The sequence below is a fragment of the Rhipicephalus microplus genome, chromosome X (genome assembly GCF_043290135.1).
Source record: "Rhipicephalus microplus isolate Deutch F79 chromosome X, USDA_Rmic, whole genome shotgun sequence".
Classification (NCBI taxonomy): Eukaryota; Metazoa; Arthropoda; class Arachnida; order Ixodida; family Ixodidae; genus Rhipicephalus; species Rhipicephalus microplus.
In genome coordinates, this window is record NC_134710.1 from 429,820,135 (window position 1) to 429,838,699 (window position 18,565).

The 18,565-nt window shown below is 46.0% G+C and overlaps 1 protein-coding gene across 4 annotated transcripts in view; it reads right to left on the reverse strand.

Annotated features, from left to right (window-relative positions):
* Positions 1–18,565, reverse strand: part of LOC142776558 (uncharacterized) — a 313,558-nt gene that overhangs the window by 25,332 nt on the left and 269,661 nt on the right. For 3 of the 4 annotated variants that reach the window (XM_075880432.1, XM_075880430.1, XM_075880433.1), the window contains one exon: positions 3,450–3,542. The exons of the other annotated variant lie outside the window; for it this stretch is intronic. In XM_075880432.1, the coding sequence (XP_075736547.1) occupies positions 3,450–3,542 (93 nt within the window). The remainder of the gene's footprint in view (positions 1–3,449; positions 3,543–18,565) is intronic. 4 annotated transcript variants of the gene reach the window in all.

An 18,565-nucleotide genomic window follows, 5' to 3' on the forward strand; every position in this document is an offset into this window, starting at 1 on the left:
GCGCGAAAAAATTGAAATACAAAAGGAAGACACCTAGACGCAGCACACACTGACAACCGAAACATTGTTGGAGAAAACAGACATACGTATATATGCGGTTACGAGAACACGTGCGGTGAAAGAAAAGGATTAGATGAGCAGACAGATTGTATAAATGATGCGCTTCCAGAAAAGCTATCTCAGTAGCAAGCAACATAAGTGAGAGTTACGTGACACATGAATCCCCAGCTTTGTTTATGAAATACGCCTCTCCGATTTCCCGCGCTATACCGTGTCACTGAATCTAGCTTTAACTACCGTATTCCAAACAAGGGCGTGCAGCCACACTCTCTACAATATGATGATTGGTTAGAGAATGGTTGTTAATTACTTTAGAGAAGCTTTGTGATCTACAATTATATAAATAACTTCTAAATAATACTTCCCACACGACAGCGCAGTGCCGTCCACCACACGATGTCCACACTGTGAAAGAAAATGATCAGATGTCTGCTCATCTAGTCATTTTTTTCCACCTCAAGTTTTGTCGTAACCACATACATATGTCTGTTTTCTCCAATGAAGTTTCAGTTGTTAGTGTGCGCTGTGTCCAGGTGTCTTCTTTTCGCACTTCAAATTTTTTCGCGCAACTAAGTTAAGATGAAGTACCAACTCGCCCAGCAGAACGTGCTTCTCAATATAATGTGTGTAAAATGTTTTAGAACTTTATGCACCCACTACGCAGTCGTGAGGGAATACGTGCGGTAACCAGTGTACCTTTTGTAATGGTTGGCTGTCTTTAGACCGCAAAGTCACGTTCGTAATAACGTGTTGTGATGCTTGATGACAATGCACACTTGTATCATGCAATATAGCTGCGATAATAAATGTTGTGTTGTGAAACCTGTATGCAGGATACATGTATTTGTTAAGCATGACAGCTATTTTCCTTGCATTTACAACAAGAGGAAGTTATTCATGCTTTATTTCCAAGCAGATGCATAGCTGTGTGGTAGAGCACTTGCATGCCATGCAAATTGCCTGCATGATTTCGATCATCACTCAAACCCGAAAATTTACAATATTTGTTTTATTTGCATTCTCTCAATTTTCGATCATTGACAAGACGATTTTTCATGGAGAGCCACCGATGCCTACACAATAATTTCTGCAGAATGAGCTCTTTACCACTGTTACGTTAATGATGCATTATTGGCAAAATGGAAAGCGTATTACGTTTACAAAGTACATTTTTAGTGTCCCGTTGGCATGAAATATCGTTAAATGCCTCCGTTCCCACGAGCACAGAGACCTATAGACACCAGTTTTAGCATTCGTTCTATAGGTCATTAGTCACAATACTTGTACATAACAAGCTTGCATACCAATCACTTTCGACCGAACTCCTTAAAAGTTGATTATCAACTCATTTAAGTTATTCAATGCACACGCAGTTCATACTGTCAATAGCAAGTCAATATTTCGTTTTGACTGACTATGGACGCTCCATTGACACGCGAGAAAAGTTTTAAACATAACACACTGTGAAAAATATCTTTACGAAACTCAAATTGGGTTCTTTTATGCTATTTATTTTTGTCAAGTCGGAATCGATACAGCGGAATATTTACTTGCACTGTACTATTTCTCAGACCGTGTTGACCATAGGTTCAAAATAAGAATAATCGCATGCAAGACTGACGTGTTTCAAAATGATTTTTACAAAAAAGATTACAAGATGAATCCAGCTGCCTTCTAGCATTGCCTCTACACTCCCAAATATTTGTTTTATTTCATGTTAGACTTGTTCCGATTTATATGTTAGAACATGTTCCGATTTATATATGAATTTCTCTTGCAGATTGTGATTCAGGTGACTTTGATTATTTGTTTGGCTGACTATGTATTTTTTGTATTCTACTTTTCGTAAATGCTCCCCCAATGTAATGCCAATTGGTGCTGTGGGTAATGAAATAAATAGATAAATAAAAAAGTGTCGATAAGTCAGCAATAAATTTAAGCACAAAGAATGTATCTCTTCAGGAAAAGTGGACTAACAGTGGCATGTGCCCACCACCAACTTTAAATATGATGCCAAGTTACATTCTAGCAAATAGTTGTTGAGAATAACTTGAGATATAATGAGGATAACTTAATTGGGTATGTACTGCCTTTATTTTGGAGATGATAGAGAGTGCATGCAGACCTTTCAACAAACAGGTATATTTCTAGCTGAAGAATGATTTGAGCAGCTATATTTTTTGCCGGTGACACAGGCTGAACTAATATAGATGAATCATTTGAATGGATTTATATAAAAGTATCCATATAAGACATTATATGGAAGCTTCTATATATAGCCATATATGGCCATATACAGCAACACCCATATATGGGGATATAAGGCCCATATATGGCTATATCAGGATTTGGACATATCAGGTTATATACGGCCCATATATGGGGATTCCATATATGGGCCAGATATGCCCAATTCCTGATGTAGCCATATATGGGGATTTTTATATAAGTCCATATATAGGATTTTTGTAAGGGTCCTTGCGGATTTCTCTTTGCAATCAAATAAATAAAAAATATTGTGTGCATAGAAGGTAATGAAATTAAAGTTACGCGGTCGATGGTGCGGTTGCGGAAGTAACTTGTTTTCTCAGTAGATGTAGAAATTTACTCCCATACTGACTTGAAGAAGTTCAGCAATGGATGTAAATGAAAACTCCCCTAAATCCAGCCGAAAACACCCTCCTGTTAGGGAGTAAAATTTTTACTCCTTCCGGATGGTGTTATAAACCTCCCATTGGGACATGCGCTAAAGGACAAGTTATTTATTACCATGTCGGCTTATTGCTGTTTACAGTGCACACACACAAAAATAACTTTCGTTGAATCGATCAGGGGCCAGCGGAGTACGCATTGCCTCTTCCCGACGTGCACCCGCGGAGAAGAGGGCAGAGAAACCTTCACATTGAAGTTGTTTCTCCCTGTAGTATTCGAGTCAGAACATTTTGTAACACCGACCGTCATTCTGTCACGTTCACGCCGATGGCTCAGGTGCGAATCATCTAAACACTCCTTGTTGAAGCATCGCGTCACTCGAAAAAGAGGAGCGGTCTCTCTTATGAATCGAGTGCATAGTGTTCCTTGCGGAGATGCCCGCGTATCAGACCGCAAAGCTGGATTGCGGTGTAAGAGGGTTTTTGCAGTGTTGCTGGTGCCGAAGTATCAATAACGCGATTACACCTTTGCCTTTGGGTCACGCACGTGTCTCGCACTTTCGATGTGTTTACTATGCGCCGTTGTTCTCGAAATCTTCTGCTCGGCTCACGCTCATTGTTACACGTGATCTCACCGTATAGAAATGAGTGCGTAAGTATAGATGACGTCACGCTTCATGTAAACATTGGGTGATAAAAGCAACAAGTCAACAAAAAAAATGTGGTGCGTGCACTCACCTGTGTTCAATATAGGGTTCCTGAAAGAAGGGTGATTGTCCCGACGGATTTCCTCGGTGGAGAAACCGAACGCCGGCTGCCTTATGAGTGTCCCTGAAGAGCAGTAGAAAAAAAAAAGGATTCCACAGGCTCGAGCCTTCTCCTCCGGCAACAAACTTGCTTAATGCTATAGCGGCAAATCATTACTGTTTTTCGCACACGTGCATGCAGTGCCTATGCACACTGTGGAGGATCGAACAGGAATAGGGTGAATATGAGTTTAGCAAAGAAGAAGAATTTTTACCGGCTAAAGTGGTTGCGATTCCACGGCATTTCGAGTATATCGGTCGCCTTATTTGATGGAATTGACAAAATTTCTAAAATTAGAATTGACTTCTTTGGTGTGCGCAAAAATTGAAAAGGACCAAAGGAATAAAGTACACAAACATTCGTCCTTGCCTTTTTTCCAAGAGGAATGACAGATAAAGAAGCTCGCATCGCTACCCTCGTTAATAATTTGTTTTTTTCAAGCAATACAGGAGATGCTCGATGAGAGTGAAGTTCCTGATCGCATCGCAACACTTCCTCTATCTATATTCCATCGCGAAAGCACCGGAGGTAAGCAGGATTGGCGCATTCATGCTATAGGCGTCGGCAGGCGGTATAAAAAGGGGCACTTGCCCCCTCAAGCCTCACTTGCACTTGCTCTCACCCAAGCTACACAAGTGCTATCTCCCTCCATTGGACATGATGCAACACTGTTTTGCACCCTGCGTGAGAAAATCCTGCCAACGACCATGATTCATGCTGCTTAACCTTCTTAGAAAGGCGTAAGTCCCACGACCAAGCATGAAGTGGTCAAACTCTTTTTCGATTAACTGCGCTGTCTGCACGACGGGCGATGTGACTAGACCAGGCATGTGTACTGAATGCCATTGCCGGAGCGCGGCGGCGCCACCTTTTTTAGTTACTTTTGTCCTTAAATGACTGTAGGGCAGAACTAGTTGTTCCAGGTGAATAGTAAGTGCGTGATGGTAGTGAAAATGCGAGGCTACGTGAGAGTTCCAAAACTGAGCATCGTTAATCTCTGGCATATAGATGCCTTGATTCAGGTGTTTTGGGGGAAAGGCCTCTTCTAAGGAAGCTTTTGACAGTATGCACGCTCATTTCAGATACATTTTTGGCGTCGAGACACTTTACCTTACCGAAGCAAATGCAGACGAATAAGAGGTTAAAAATCAATGCAGTAAATTATAGAATAAGTTATAATAAATTCAGAAAAAAGTGGACACCTCAGCTTGAGAGGTCCAGCCAAATATTTTGCTGGATAGTTACGTAGGAGCGAGATGAGGAAGTCTACGAGAACGAATCCAGCCTCTAAAAGTTCATGGCATATTCACGGAGTGATTGATGATGAGTGGGGCGAAGCGTCCGTCTGTACATTCTGTCTGCCTGCCTGTCTGTCTGCCTGTCTGTCTGTCTGTCTGTCTGTCTGTCTGTCTGTTCGTCCGTTGGTCTGTCTGTGTATCTGTCTGTCTGTCTTCCACCCACTGCTATCACACTCGAGCACGCATTGGACGGGTCAGCGCTTCGCCCCGCTCATCATCAATCACTCCGTGAATATGTTCTGATGATGATGATGATGACGTTTGTGGTCGTCCATTTTGTATCCGGTGGGCACCTTGCGGTATCCTGACTGGAACAATAAAAACATGAAAAAATTACACATTACATAGTTACAACAGGTTCATGAACATTACAATTCCTCTCCATCCCCCCTGACCACGACAAAAAATGGTTGCTCTTGTTTTATGTTGCTACCAGTGAAGCTCGTTGGTGGCTCGGCTACCGCTTCAATCTGGTGCGTCGCAGCCATCCACGAAGTCAAGCGCCTCAGGTAGTGTGGCAGCAACTGGTTCGTAAGGTGACAGATGTTTGCACTAGAGAACAATGCGTTTAACATTTTCATCACCCTTCCCACGTGCCCTGCACTGCACAGTACTGTCAAAGAATTACGGGTCAAAGTGGCTTCGATACACTTTAGTTCGGAGCGCTCCAGCACGCGCCTGAAACAGCAGGGCGCTGCCGACAGTGTTGTCACATATCCATTCGGCAGAGATGTTCATCTCGTGTGCTCTGTAGAGGCCCAGGCTTGGTTTTTTCTCCATAGCGACTGGACACATCGACGTCTCCACTTCCTGTAGTCGAGCTCGCACCACCTCTGACCATTTCTTCTCACTGTTCTCCCAGAAGGGGTGAGTAAAAACGGAGAACTTTCTGCACAGGTTGTGAAGATGCCTTCTCCATTGTTTACTGATGACTTTTATGGTAGCATACCTAAATACACGCCGGGCCCATCACTGATTGTTCATGAGGCGAAGACAACCTTCGTAGGTGGCCTTGTTCCTGGCCTCGCGTGCCTTATTTCTTGACCATCCGAGGTCACCCTGGACCGCCTCAACAGCTACACGTCCGTGAAACGACAGCGCCTGTTGCCCTGCCTCACGTTGACCTCTTTGGCAATAACTGGCGCGTTGCAGCGAAGAAGAAGATGATGGCGTTGGCGAATGTCAGCAGTGGAACATGTACTGCTTTCCACAGTTCGCGCACTAAAACAAGCCAGTTACACCCGCAGAAACTCCGACGCCGCAATACGTTGGCAACTCTCACAGACGCTTCACGAACATGCTTATCCTCTTTCTCAAAGAGATCTGCATGGATGTAAAGGTTTACACCGAGGCACCGGTATTCATCTAATACCGCAATGCTTCCACCATCGGGAGGCTACACATCACTGATCTCCTCCACGCCCGAAAACTGCAATATGGCCGAATATTTAGCGTTGAAGAGCAGAAACAACCGCTTCAGGTGTTCGGCCGCCAGAGTAACCAGACCTAGAAGATTACTGCTGCACTGTGCCAGTAATACAAGATCATCTGCGAACACCAAGCCGGACAGCATCCATGTCTCCGACACCCCATCAATCATGAGTCGGTACGTGAAGCCAACTCTTGATTCCATGAGTGCCTCATCGAGCCCCACCACATAGAGCATGTATAACAGTGGAGACATCGGGCAGGCCTGCCTGAGTACTTTTATCTGCGCTCTGGTGTCTCTGAAACATGCCACTACCGAGTTATCCGCATAGAGCCACCAGAGGAAGCCTGGGCAGACACTCATAATTTGTCGTTTTTCTAACTGGCCGAAGGACTCTGCGCGTAGCACACCATCGTAGGCCTTGGCCACATCCAGAAAGCATCAAGGCAGGCCTCTCGTTTTTTCTCCTTGACATCTCGATGGTCTTGGTTGAGCCCGAAAAGGTTGTCCTCCAATGGCCGGTTTCATTGAAAGCCATTCTGGAGTTCAGACAGTATGCGATTTTGCTCCGCCCGGCCACTCATCCATATATTGAAGACCTGAGCAAAGAGTCTAAAGACGACGCTCGTGACCGAGGTTGGTCTATGGTCACACAGTAGTCCAGCGTCGCCTCTTTTCTTGCACACTAGGCTTATTCGGCCGCATTTCCAGTCACATGGAGTATTTGGGCTGACCTTCAGAATAGCATTGAAGATTTCTACGAGTTGTTCAAAAGCAGACTTCCCCAGGTATTTCACGAGGCCCACCGGTATACCGTCTATGCCGGTAGCAGTGCTTGCACTGATACGCGGGAGTGCATGCTCAATAGCTATTCTCCTCAATTTCCAACGGCCCTCTTCACTTGGTTGGTGAGGTTCATCGTTGGGTTGCGCTTTAACGCTGGGGTCGATTTGCCATGTCTTGGACTTAATAGGTCTTGCATGTCGTCCGTGAGGTGTGCCGCGAGATGAGTGACTGGCTGGTTGCTAGAATGATGTAGAATTTTGGGTGCCGGGGTATTACCATGTAATGAGGACACATATTTCCAAAATTTGTTAGCGCTATTACGACCTGTCTCTGTAATGGATCGCAATTGTTCACTGTTTTGATGAGATATTTTACTTTGTACGAGGACCCGCACCTCTTTTTTGAGGGGGAGGTATCGCTCCTAGGTACGCATGCTCTCGTTGTCTGGGGATGTTCTAGCAGCCGCCTTGTGTTTCCGATTCACCATTCTTCTTGCAGCAAGGGCCTTCTGTACCTCTTCCTATTCACCCCACCAAGCTTCGCGCTGCAAGCCTCCGCAAAAATTCACGCAAATTTCGTGCCTCTTTATGGTGCGTTTTAGTTCTAGCACTAACTGATCGTAGGTTGGCGAATCTATTGGTTGAAAGATTTCTTCAAATCCCTTTGCGACTGGAGCATACGCTGGCTGTGGGGAGCGCATTTAAGCCGGGCTGCGACGTTTCTTCTCAGTGGTTTGGCACGAGAAGATCGAGAAAACGTCAACTTTATTCATTTGCGGCCGCTTCCTAGGCTGAAGTGACTATTCTCATCTATGCTCATGCGAGTGAGACGTCGTGCTAGAACAAGTGCCGAAAGTGCGTCGTCAATAGAGCTGCGACTGTTCCTGGCGCACAGGTGCACTGGCCTTCGGACTCTGGACGAAGATTTAGTACATCTAAGTTAAGCGAATGTGCCATTCTGAGCAGTAGTTCTCCATTGGCACCTTGGAAACCATTCAGAGCTTGCAGTTGGCCGTTCAAATCGCCAAGAAGGAAGACCTCTCGCTGGTTTGCCACACTTGCCATGTCTTCTCGGATGCATTGTCCCATGGTAGAGTTTCCGGCGTTTGCTTCAGCAGATACAGCAAAGCATACCACTCCTACAAGGACTAGTAGCCCCTGCAATTTGCCCTCCCTGCACATGTGCTCCGCACATGAGCTGTCCAGCTTCCTCCACGAAGATCCACTTTTCCACGGGAAACTAACTCTTCCCCCTTACCTCGATTCACTTGAGCAGTTCAGGCCAGCCCGATGCCAACGTTTAGGTAGCGGTGGCTTTTCCATTACTCGAAAGTGCTTTTCGTAAACACCTTATATCTATATGTTTTTGTCACCTATATTCCGATACAGTTCTTCCAATTTGCTCGTATTTCTTGCATCATGTTAGGTAAGGAAGCCCACCTGAATACCTTTATTCTTTTCGCGGAGGCGGCGATAACGGGCAGTTTTCTTTTTTAGGATATGTGCCAGCAGCACTTCTGCAGGCTCTGTGGATTTCCCTTTTGCAGGAATGCCTGTTCTAGGGCAGTCATCATAGAGGTCATTGGGTTCACACCCCAAACCTTGCGCTTGTGAGTGTCCGATAAGGGAGCCCTAAAAAGCACAAATGTTGCGTCTCAATTGTTGCCCTATATGTTCAGCGACGTACTCACTGTAGGAGGTTCCGCTAATGTGGTCCTGCAGGGCCTTTGTGACACCGACAAACTCCACACAAGTTTCAAGGTCCGAACAAATCTGACATAGGTTTTGTTCATTGACTCAAACTTGGTACACAGGGCATTGCCCTTGAGCCCTTGTTCTGGGAAACTGTAGAACACAAAAAGTGGCCTTTGCTATTGCAGTCCAGGAAGTAATTTGGGACTTGAGCTTCTCTGTCGAGTCATGAGATACGTCGTTGTCTTGCATCTCACCGTGGCCGGCATGCTTTACCACAATGGCCTCCGCTGATTTCCAGATGTCCGTTGCCGTCTCACTCACGTCCATTGTGTCCACCAGTATAGCATCTTTCTTCGGATGGCAGTGTCCACTGATGTGCCTCGCTGTGGCTTGGAGTATTGCATGTTTCATTCTACGCGCATTGCCATCCCCATAGACGAAAGTACTGGGAAGTCCAGTTGGCAGATCTGGAGGTCCTGTTTCTTGTGCGTAGATGCTGCGGAGGCCTGGCTGTCATCTGCCTTTTCTTTGCACAGTCACTTGCGCGCCTGATTGCCGAGTCTCGTTTTCCAGCCTACGTCGTCGTCGGAAAAGGAACCCCTAGCCCTTGATCGTTGTTGGGCTTGGTCTGTGATTGGTCTATCACACTGTTGGCATAAACGGCCGCCATTTTGACTACACCTATGTCATCTCACGCACCTTTAACTGTTTGCATTTCTTTTGGGGCAGAGGTGACGTCCCGTTGTCGGCCGTAGCAAGATACGACTCTTGAGGCTTTTGAATCTGGGATCCTCTCTTCTCGCTCTTAAGCTCATCCAACTGCCTCTGCAGCTGAGGAATCCGCGCCTTGCAGTTATTCGTGCATGTTAGTCTCCCAGACTAGCTGAGAAAGAGCGTGATTGAGTTTCGTGTCTGCATTCTGAAGCTGCAACAAACTATCTTCTTTAGGTCCTCAGCTACTGCGCTAACTGCTAACGCACGACGTTCAGCTGGACGCACTGTTTGCCTCCATTGTGTGCTGCCGCTTGTGCCTGCTTTACCGATTCAAAAGGCGTATGATCGATGCATATCCACACATGGTAGTTTGCACACGCTATGCAGCGTTGTATATTGCTTCTGGTGTCAGCGGACGAGCTTCATTTGGCTCGCACTCTGCCGATGTTTTGGTTCCTGGGCACTTGTGGTTGTGGTTCCTGAGCATTCAAATGTCCCGCCTCCGCGCACTGATATAGTTAGAGCCACTCACTACATCCGGCACCACCTATTGTCGACTGTCTTCCTCACTCACACAGGGTTGTACAAACTGGTGCCACCTCTCGTCCGTAAGTGGTGACACTACACGTCGATGTTGCTGTCAAAGCTCGAGACTGGCCTGTCAGCTCTCGTCCTCACAGAAAATCGTGCACCACGACGCTGCACTGTACTCGCATATGGATGATATCCCGAATATCCCCGAGACTCGATGAGACACTCCCCTGCACCCGGGGCATAGCAATGGTCAGCTTATACCACATGCAGTCGCGCTTTAAAAGAGCGCCATCTATCTTCTTTGATCGTCAACTATATATACATCTGCAATTATATATATCTGCAGACAATAATGCCAACGAATCTATAGGAATGTACATTACACTGGTTCTAATAACATTTCATATACACTCCTTGGCATTATTGTCTGTTAGATCTCATTAATATTGTGGGAAAACACGGAAAAACGAGCCGTTAGGTATTATACACTTCTTTCCTTTATTCATTACAGAGGGTCTCGTACTGGCAGACTTGGTGCCGTTAGGTTGTATACGAGGGACTATTGGTCAGCTGCCCGCTCGTAATAAGTTCACGTGCTACGTGACGCCACAGAGGCTCATAAAAGGGTGTTCCACACTCGCCGCCGTGGCTACAGATGACGCAGACTGACGCTCCCACGTTTAAATTCACATATAAAACCAATAAAGTGGCGGAGAAATAGCCGCCGTGGTAGCTGAGTGGTAAGAGCATCGAACGCGTTATTCGAAGGTCGTAGGTTCTATTCCTGCTCGCGGCAAGTTATTTTTTAACGCACATTTCTTTCTTGTCATTTACATTACATTGGTTTTCATAACTACCGCTATACATTCCTTGGCATTATTGTCTGTTAGATGTAATTATTATGGTGTCAGAACACGAAAAAACGAGCCCTTAGGTATTATACACTTCTTTTCCTTATGCAATAACGAGGGTCTAGTGCTGGTAGACTTGGTACCGTTAGGTTGTATACGAGGAACTCTTGGTCAGCTGCCCACTCGTAATAAGTTCACGTGCTACGTGACACCACACAGGCTCATAAAAGGGTGTTCCACACTCGCAGCCGTGGCTACAGATGGCGCTGACTAACACTCCCACGTTTAAATTCACATTTAAACCCAGTAACGTGGCTGGGGGGATAGCCGCCGTGATAGCTCAGTGGTTAGAGAATCAAACGCGTTATTCGAAGGTCGTAGGTTCAATTCCTGCTCATTGCAAGGTATTTTCTCACCCACTTCTCTTTCTTACTTACCTTACATTAGTTCTAATACCTTCCCCTATATACATTGCTTGGCATTACTGTCTGTTAGATCTCATATATATATATGCAACGAAGTTTGGAAGTTCATGTCAGTATAACTCATCCCCTGATGAAGGGAGGACCCCTCCCGAAACTGTTGGGAAATAAATATATTTATCCTCAATGACAACGCTCCTGTTGTGCCATATATATATATATATATATAGTTGTCAATTAAAGGGGATAGATGGCGCTCCTCTAATAAAGCGCCACTGCAGGTGGCGTAAACTAGTTATTACTGTGCTCCGGGTGCAGGGCAGTGTCTCATCGAGTCTCAGGGATCTTCGGGATATACTCCATATGCGGTAACAGTATAGTGTCGTGGTGTGCGAACTTCTGGGACGACGAGACCCAATAGGCCGGTCTGAAGCACCGACAGCAACATCGACATGCAGTGTTACCGCCTGCTGACGAGAGGTGGCACCAGTTTGTACAACCCTGTATGAGTAGTGTCGCACTTATTTACAAACCCTGACAAAAATGGGTCCACTGGTCAAAACCGTTAGAAATAAAACTAAGCCAACCGCTGAGTAGTTTCCCTTCTCTCTCTCTCTCTCTCTCTATATATATATATATATATATATATATATATATATATATATATAACTGTAACCTGTAGAAAATGGCACACAAGGACGTCACACTAATCCGAACAATGACAATACGACTTTATTGTTTTTCTCTGCACACGCATCTTCGTCCTCTTTTGAATAGCAGCACATACAAGCCTGCCAGCATCTATAGAAATAATACTTGCAGAACTTGTACAAGTGGCATTACCCTTCTTCCCAATGAACATCGTCCCGATGTCACAACATAATTACCAGATGAAAGGAAAACACATGCGATAAGCAGTACACAAGGGGGTGTTCACAATCACTGTAAGTCTACTGAAGTAAGTATGACGAATAGTCAGCGTTGGTAAAACGATTTCATCCTCGAAACATGGACGACGTGTGGCTGTTGTGAAGGACGGGATTGACGAGCCATGTCCTCGTCAAGAACCTTGTAGTTCACTTCGCTGAGACGACGGAGAACTCTATAGGGACCAAAATAGCGGTGTAACAACTTTCCTGACCGGTTCCGTTGTCGAATGGGAGTCCACAACCATACTCGTTCTCCGGGTTTGTAAAAGGCATCGCGATGACGAGCGTTGTACCGCAGCGAGTTGATGCATTGTTGCTTATAGATTCGTTCGACTGCAAGCTTACGAGCTGCGCCTGCCAGTCTGATGAATTCGTTCGTCCTGACACTTATCTGGTGTCTTTCTTGTAGAAGCATGGCGTCCAGCATTGTAGTGACCTCCCTGCCGTGAAGCAACCAGAATGGTGTGAATCCAGTTGTTTCTTGCACAGCGGTGTTGTAAGCGAACGTGACTTAAGGGAGGATGTCATCCCAGTTTTTGTGTTCTTAATCAACGTCGTGATAGCATGTCGCCGATCATCTTGTTTAGACGCTCTAGGCCGTTGCTTTGTGGGTGGTAGGCAGTAGTTTTTCGATGTACTGAGACGCTAAGCTACATGACGTCTTGTATCATCCGGGCGGTAAGAGCTGTGCCACGATCAGTTATGACAACTGCTGGTGCTCCATGTCAGAGGACGATCTTCTTCATAAGAGACCAGTGTGCGATTGCATTTAACACATTTTTTTCTTCTGTTTTCACACGGGAAGATCATTCTAGCATTCCTGAGTTTCCGGAACTTGATTACCTTTTCATGGCACCCGTAGATATTAACATTGAGAGCATCACTGAACTAATCAACAACCTCAAAGTTTGTACTTCTAGTGGTCTAGATAATATCAATTCAAAGATACTAAAAAATACAATTCCCATGTCCGCTCAAACATTATTTCACATTTTCAGACAGTCTTTGTCTACCGGTCAGCTTCCTAGGGACTAGAAAGTCGCAAAAGGTATTCCCATATTTAAAACAGGATGTAAAGATCAGGTTGAAAATTATCGTCCCATCTCGTTAACCTATATCAGCTGTAAATTTTTTGAACATATCATTGCTTCTCACATTTACAGTCATCTTGAATCAAACAATTTTTTTAGTTCCACCCAACATGGCTTTAGGAAAGGTTTCTCTTGCGATACACAACTACTTGAATTCACGACAGATCTACAGACTAACTTAGGCATGAACACACAGACAGATTGCGCTTTCCTCGATTTTTCGAAGGCCTTTGACCGTGTCGCCCATTGTCATCTGATTTCCAAACTGTCTTCTCTTAAATTGGACTGCTTAACGCTATCATGGCTTCGAAATTTTCTTTCATTTCGTGAACAGCTCACATTTGCAAATGATTCTCATTCAGATATCGCAGAAGTCACTTCAGGAGTGCCACAGGGTAGCGTCCTTGGTCCTCTACTCTTTTTAATCTTCATCAAAGATCTGCCGATTAACATTTCATCCCGTATACGCCTGTTTGCAGACGACTGTGTCATTTATCGAACCATAACATCTCCCTCTGATCATCAGGCCCTTCAAGGTACCTAGACCTCGTTTGCAGTTGGTGTAATAGGTGGTTAATGAGCTTGAACACTTCAAAATGTAAAATAACGTCGGTTTCCCGAAAAACCTCGATTTCCACTTTTTCATACAAAATTAAAAATAGTGAACTATCTCGAACCACATCATACAAATATCTAGGGGTTATTATTGACTCTAAACTTTCATGGTCTTCCCACATAACTTCCATTTGTTCCAAGGCATCCAAAACACTAGGTTATTTACGTCGAAATCTCCATTGCTCCACATCGAGCGTCCGCAAAATAGCCTATTTAACATTCGTACGTCCACAGTTAGAATATGCCTCACCAGTTTGGTCACCTTATCAAAACTATTTAATACAGATGATCGAAGCCATTCAAAACAGTGCAGCCCGCTTCATCACTCAGAACTACCAATGTCACAGCAGTGTATCTCAAATTAAACGCGAGATCGGTTTACAACCATTGGATATCCGCCGCAAGATAGCCCTCCTTGTGTTGTTTCACAAGTACATTAATAGCAAAAATCAATGCGCTTTCCCTCTACACACACCGGATCGCATGTCTGCACGCATGCGAAATCAGTGCAGCTTTAAGCGTATTTTTGGCAGAACACGCGCGTTCAACTTATCTGCTTTGCCACAGGCAATCTTACTGTGGAATGATCTTCCCGACGAGATAGTTTCAGTCACTAACAACAACGCGTTCCGCGAAAAACTACTCTCTCACTACATCTACCATCATTTCATAGACATTTGTATGGAGGTGCATATACTTGGTGACTATATTTTCATTGTTCTATTACTGTGATTAGTGTCGCTGTTATGTTGCATTTATTTGTATATTTGAACTGTATACGTTCTCAATTTTCTTTCTATTTTTTTTCTGTAAGCCCCCCTTACCCTATGCTCTAACGAGAGCCTGTAAGGTATGTTAAATAAATAAATAAATAAATAAATAAATAAATAAATAAATAAATAAATAAATAAAAAGTGGACAGTCTCATTGGTGGTGCCACGTTGTAATGCCTTCGTTTCGCAGTAGCGCGTCATGTAATCAGTAGAGACTACAGCCCAGCGGTTGCCGTCACGAGACTTGGGAAAATGTCCGAGTAGATCCATGCCAATTTGTTGTAACGGGTGTCGGAGGAGCGACGGGCTTCAAAAAGCCGGCTGGGCGCTGATGCGGTGCTTTACGGTGCTGGTACTCGTGATACGTTTTCACGTAACGCTTCAGGTCTCGATAGAGCTCAGGACAGTAGTAGTGTTGCGAATCTGGGCCAAGGTACGTGTGAATCCTAAGTGGCCTGAGGAAGGCTCATCGTGACAGGCGGACAAGACATCGGCTAGTAACGCTGGCAAGACGACGAGCAGGTACACAGTCACGTAAGGGTCGAAGTTTCTTTTATAGAGGATATTTCTGCGAACGCAGAACGATGATGGCGAGCGCGCGAATGCTGGCGGTGGATGCGGCGTACGGCCTTCGAGATATTCGATGAATTGTCGAGGCTCGGAATTGTTCTTTTGTTCTGCAAAGTCGGATACACTAACGGCGCAGAGAAAACGGCCGTCGAGATCGTGATCACCTGACGATGTCTCAAGAGGAGCTCGGGAAAGGCAGTCTGCGTCAGTATGCTTCCGGCCAGACTTGTACACGACTGTGAAATCGAACCCATGAAGGCGTAAGCTCCACCTGGCCAGATGTCCGGAAGGGTCTTTAAGGTTCGCTAATCAGCAGAGCGCATGATGATTGGTAACAACTCTGAACAGGTGACCATACAGGTACGGTCTGAATTTAGCTATTGCCCAGACAACAGCTAGGCACTTCTTTTCATTGTTTGTGTAATTCGCCTCCTCAGATGATAAAATTCGGCTCGCATAAGTAATAGGGTATTCGACGCCGCCTTGCCACTGGACGAAGACTGCACCAAGGCCGATGTTACTGGCGTCTGTGTGTAATTGAGTGTCGGAATAATCGTCGTCGTGACCGAGTGAGGGCTCAGACTGGAGACGCTGCTGGAGCTCGTAGAAAGCGCGTGTTTGCTCAGGGCCCCACACGAAGGAAACATCTTGTTTTGTCAGGCGAGTGAGGGGTTCGGAAATGTTAGCGAAATTTTGCACAAAGCGTTTGTAGTATGCGCAGAGGCCTAAATATCGACGCACATCACGTTTGTTGGCAGGTGGTGGAAAATCTGCGACAGCCAATGTTTTGTCTGGGTCCGGCCGAATACCATCATGGCTAACAAGGAGGCCGAGGAACTTTAATCTGTTGTAACCAAAATGGTATTTTTCTGGTTTCAGTGATAGGCCTGCCATGCGAATTGCATCAAACACAGATCTAAGTCGCTGCAAGCGCTGCTCAAACGTTTGGGAGAAGACAACGACGTCGTCTAAGTAAACAAGGCATGCTTCTCACTTGGACCGGAGAGCACTGTATCCATCATTCTCTGGAATGTCGCAGGAGCAAAACACAGACCGAAAGGCAGCACCTTGAATTCATACAGACCATCAGCCGTTATGAATGCTGTTTTCTCTTGGTCGCGTTCATCAACTTTGATCTGCCAGTAGCCACTGCGTAAATCAATAGAGGAGAAGTATCGGGCTCGTCGGAGGTGGTCTAGTGAGTCGTCGATGCGCGGAAGAGGATAAACGTCTTTCTTTGCGACATCGTTGAGTTTGCGGTAACCGACGCAAAATCGGAGAGTGCCGTCCTTATTCTTTTCTAGTACGACGGGGGACGACCATGGACTGTTCGAGGGTTAGATTACGCCATTTTCGAGCATCTGCTTCAATTGAGAACGTATTGCTTCTTGTTCCTTTTGTAATCGGTAGGCGTGCTGACGTATGGGTCGCTCAGCATGGTCACTGACAATGTGGTGCTTTATGGTTGGCGTTTGCTTTATCTCGGATGTAGATGCGAAACAGTCACTAAACATGCGGAGAATACAGCGGATTTGCTCTTTCTGCGTACATGACAGCTTCGTATTGACATCGACTGTATCGGCTCCCGTCATGTCACTTTCAACGGCTGCAGAAATTAGGGCTATCATCGTACACGCTTCATCGTCAATGGATTCGAAATGAACGATAGTTGTTTGCTTGGCCAAATGTTGGTATGCTCCACTAAAATTGGTGACCAACAACTCAGTGATCCCGCGTTTAAATTGAATTATGCCGCGGGCAATGCCGATTTCTGAGACAAGGGCACCGAAGGGTTGGCTTCAGCGATACCACTACTGTCATGATCTATGTCACCTTGTACAGTAACGAACATACTGGTGCGTGGTGGAAGTGTGACGGTGTCTTCGAAAATGCGAAGCGCAGTCTTCTGCGGATCATTATCTCTAGGCTTCGGGCCATAGTCGTCAGCCAACGTTACGAGTCAGTCTCGAATATTTATAACAGCGCCGTGCTCGCGAAGGAAATCCATGCTAAGGGTAACATTCCGGGAGCATTCGGCAAGCACAATGAAAGAAGGAACGAACGTCGACTTATAGATTTGCAGTCTTGCGGTGCATCTCCCAATTGGTGTCAAGGGATGACCACCTGCTGTCCAAAGGTTTGGTCCATGCCCCCTAGGAGTCATAACTTTCCTAAGTTCAGCCACAAGTTCAGCGCTGATAACGGAGTAGTCGGCGCCGGTGTCGACCAGAGCAGTCACTGGGTGGTTGTCGACAAGAACGGCAATGTCAGCAGAAACGGGTTCGTCAGCGATGTGAGGTGCCAGCTGAAAACAATCGTCGAAGGTCGGTGGATGGGTCGGAGGAGGCTGTTATGACGGTAGCTTAACAGCAGTCCCACTCCCGGAGGCCTCTGATTCTAGTTTCCCCGGCGTGGACTTGGGGACCTAGCGGATTGTCCCGCAACAACATCCGCGAAAGTAGAGTATTGATTCGTGGACGTAGAGCGTCGAAGAGACGGAGAGCGTGATTGGCGTCGCTGAAGATTCGGAGATGGTAGACTTGCCAAGTATTCTGCGATATCGCGGGGTCGTTCTCCGTCCTTGGGCCGAAGAGCGTCTAGCCGAAATCGAGGTAGGCCCATCTGTCTGTACGAGCAATCCCGGTACAAGTGACCTGCCTCATCGCAGTGGTAGCAAATTGGCTGATTGTCGGAAGCGCGCCACACGCTAGATTGCCGCAAATTAGGTCGTGGATTATCATAGTGTGGTGGACCCGAGAAGTACTGCGGCATCTGCAGGCAAGTCGGTCGTTGGTTTTCATAGTGCGGCAGGCCCGAGAAGTGCTGCGGCGTCTGCAGGCCGGTCGGTCATTGGTTTTCATAGTGCGGCAGGCCCGAGAAGTGCTGCAGCGTCTGCAGGCTGGTCGGTCGGGGGAAATAGGTGGCTACCGGTGCAGGAGTGCGTACAGCTTCCACATACGTTAGCAGAGGATCTTCGTTTGGAGGTAGCACTAATGGTCGTACCAGCTGCCGCACCTCTTCACGGACGACGTGTGTCAGAGCAGCCACTTGGGGCTGTGAAGGCACTGCGTGAAGCTTTTGCAGCTCGTCGCGTACAATGCTACGGACTAGCTCAGCAAGGTCTCTCACGCTCGTGACGTCGGGTGTTACCAAGGGTGCTGACAGACATGCAAGGTTGTCGGACTACTCACACTGCGAAGACCGCTGTCTTAGCATTCGCTCTATTGTCGTCGCTTCACGAAGAAATTCCGGCACAGTAGCTGGTGGGTTTCGTACAAGTCCTGCAAACAGCTGCTCCTTGACACCTCGCATCAGAATGCGTACCTTTTTGTCTTCCGTCA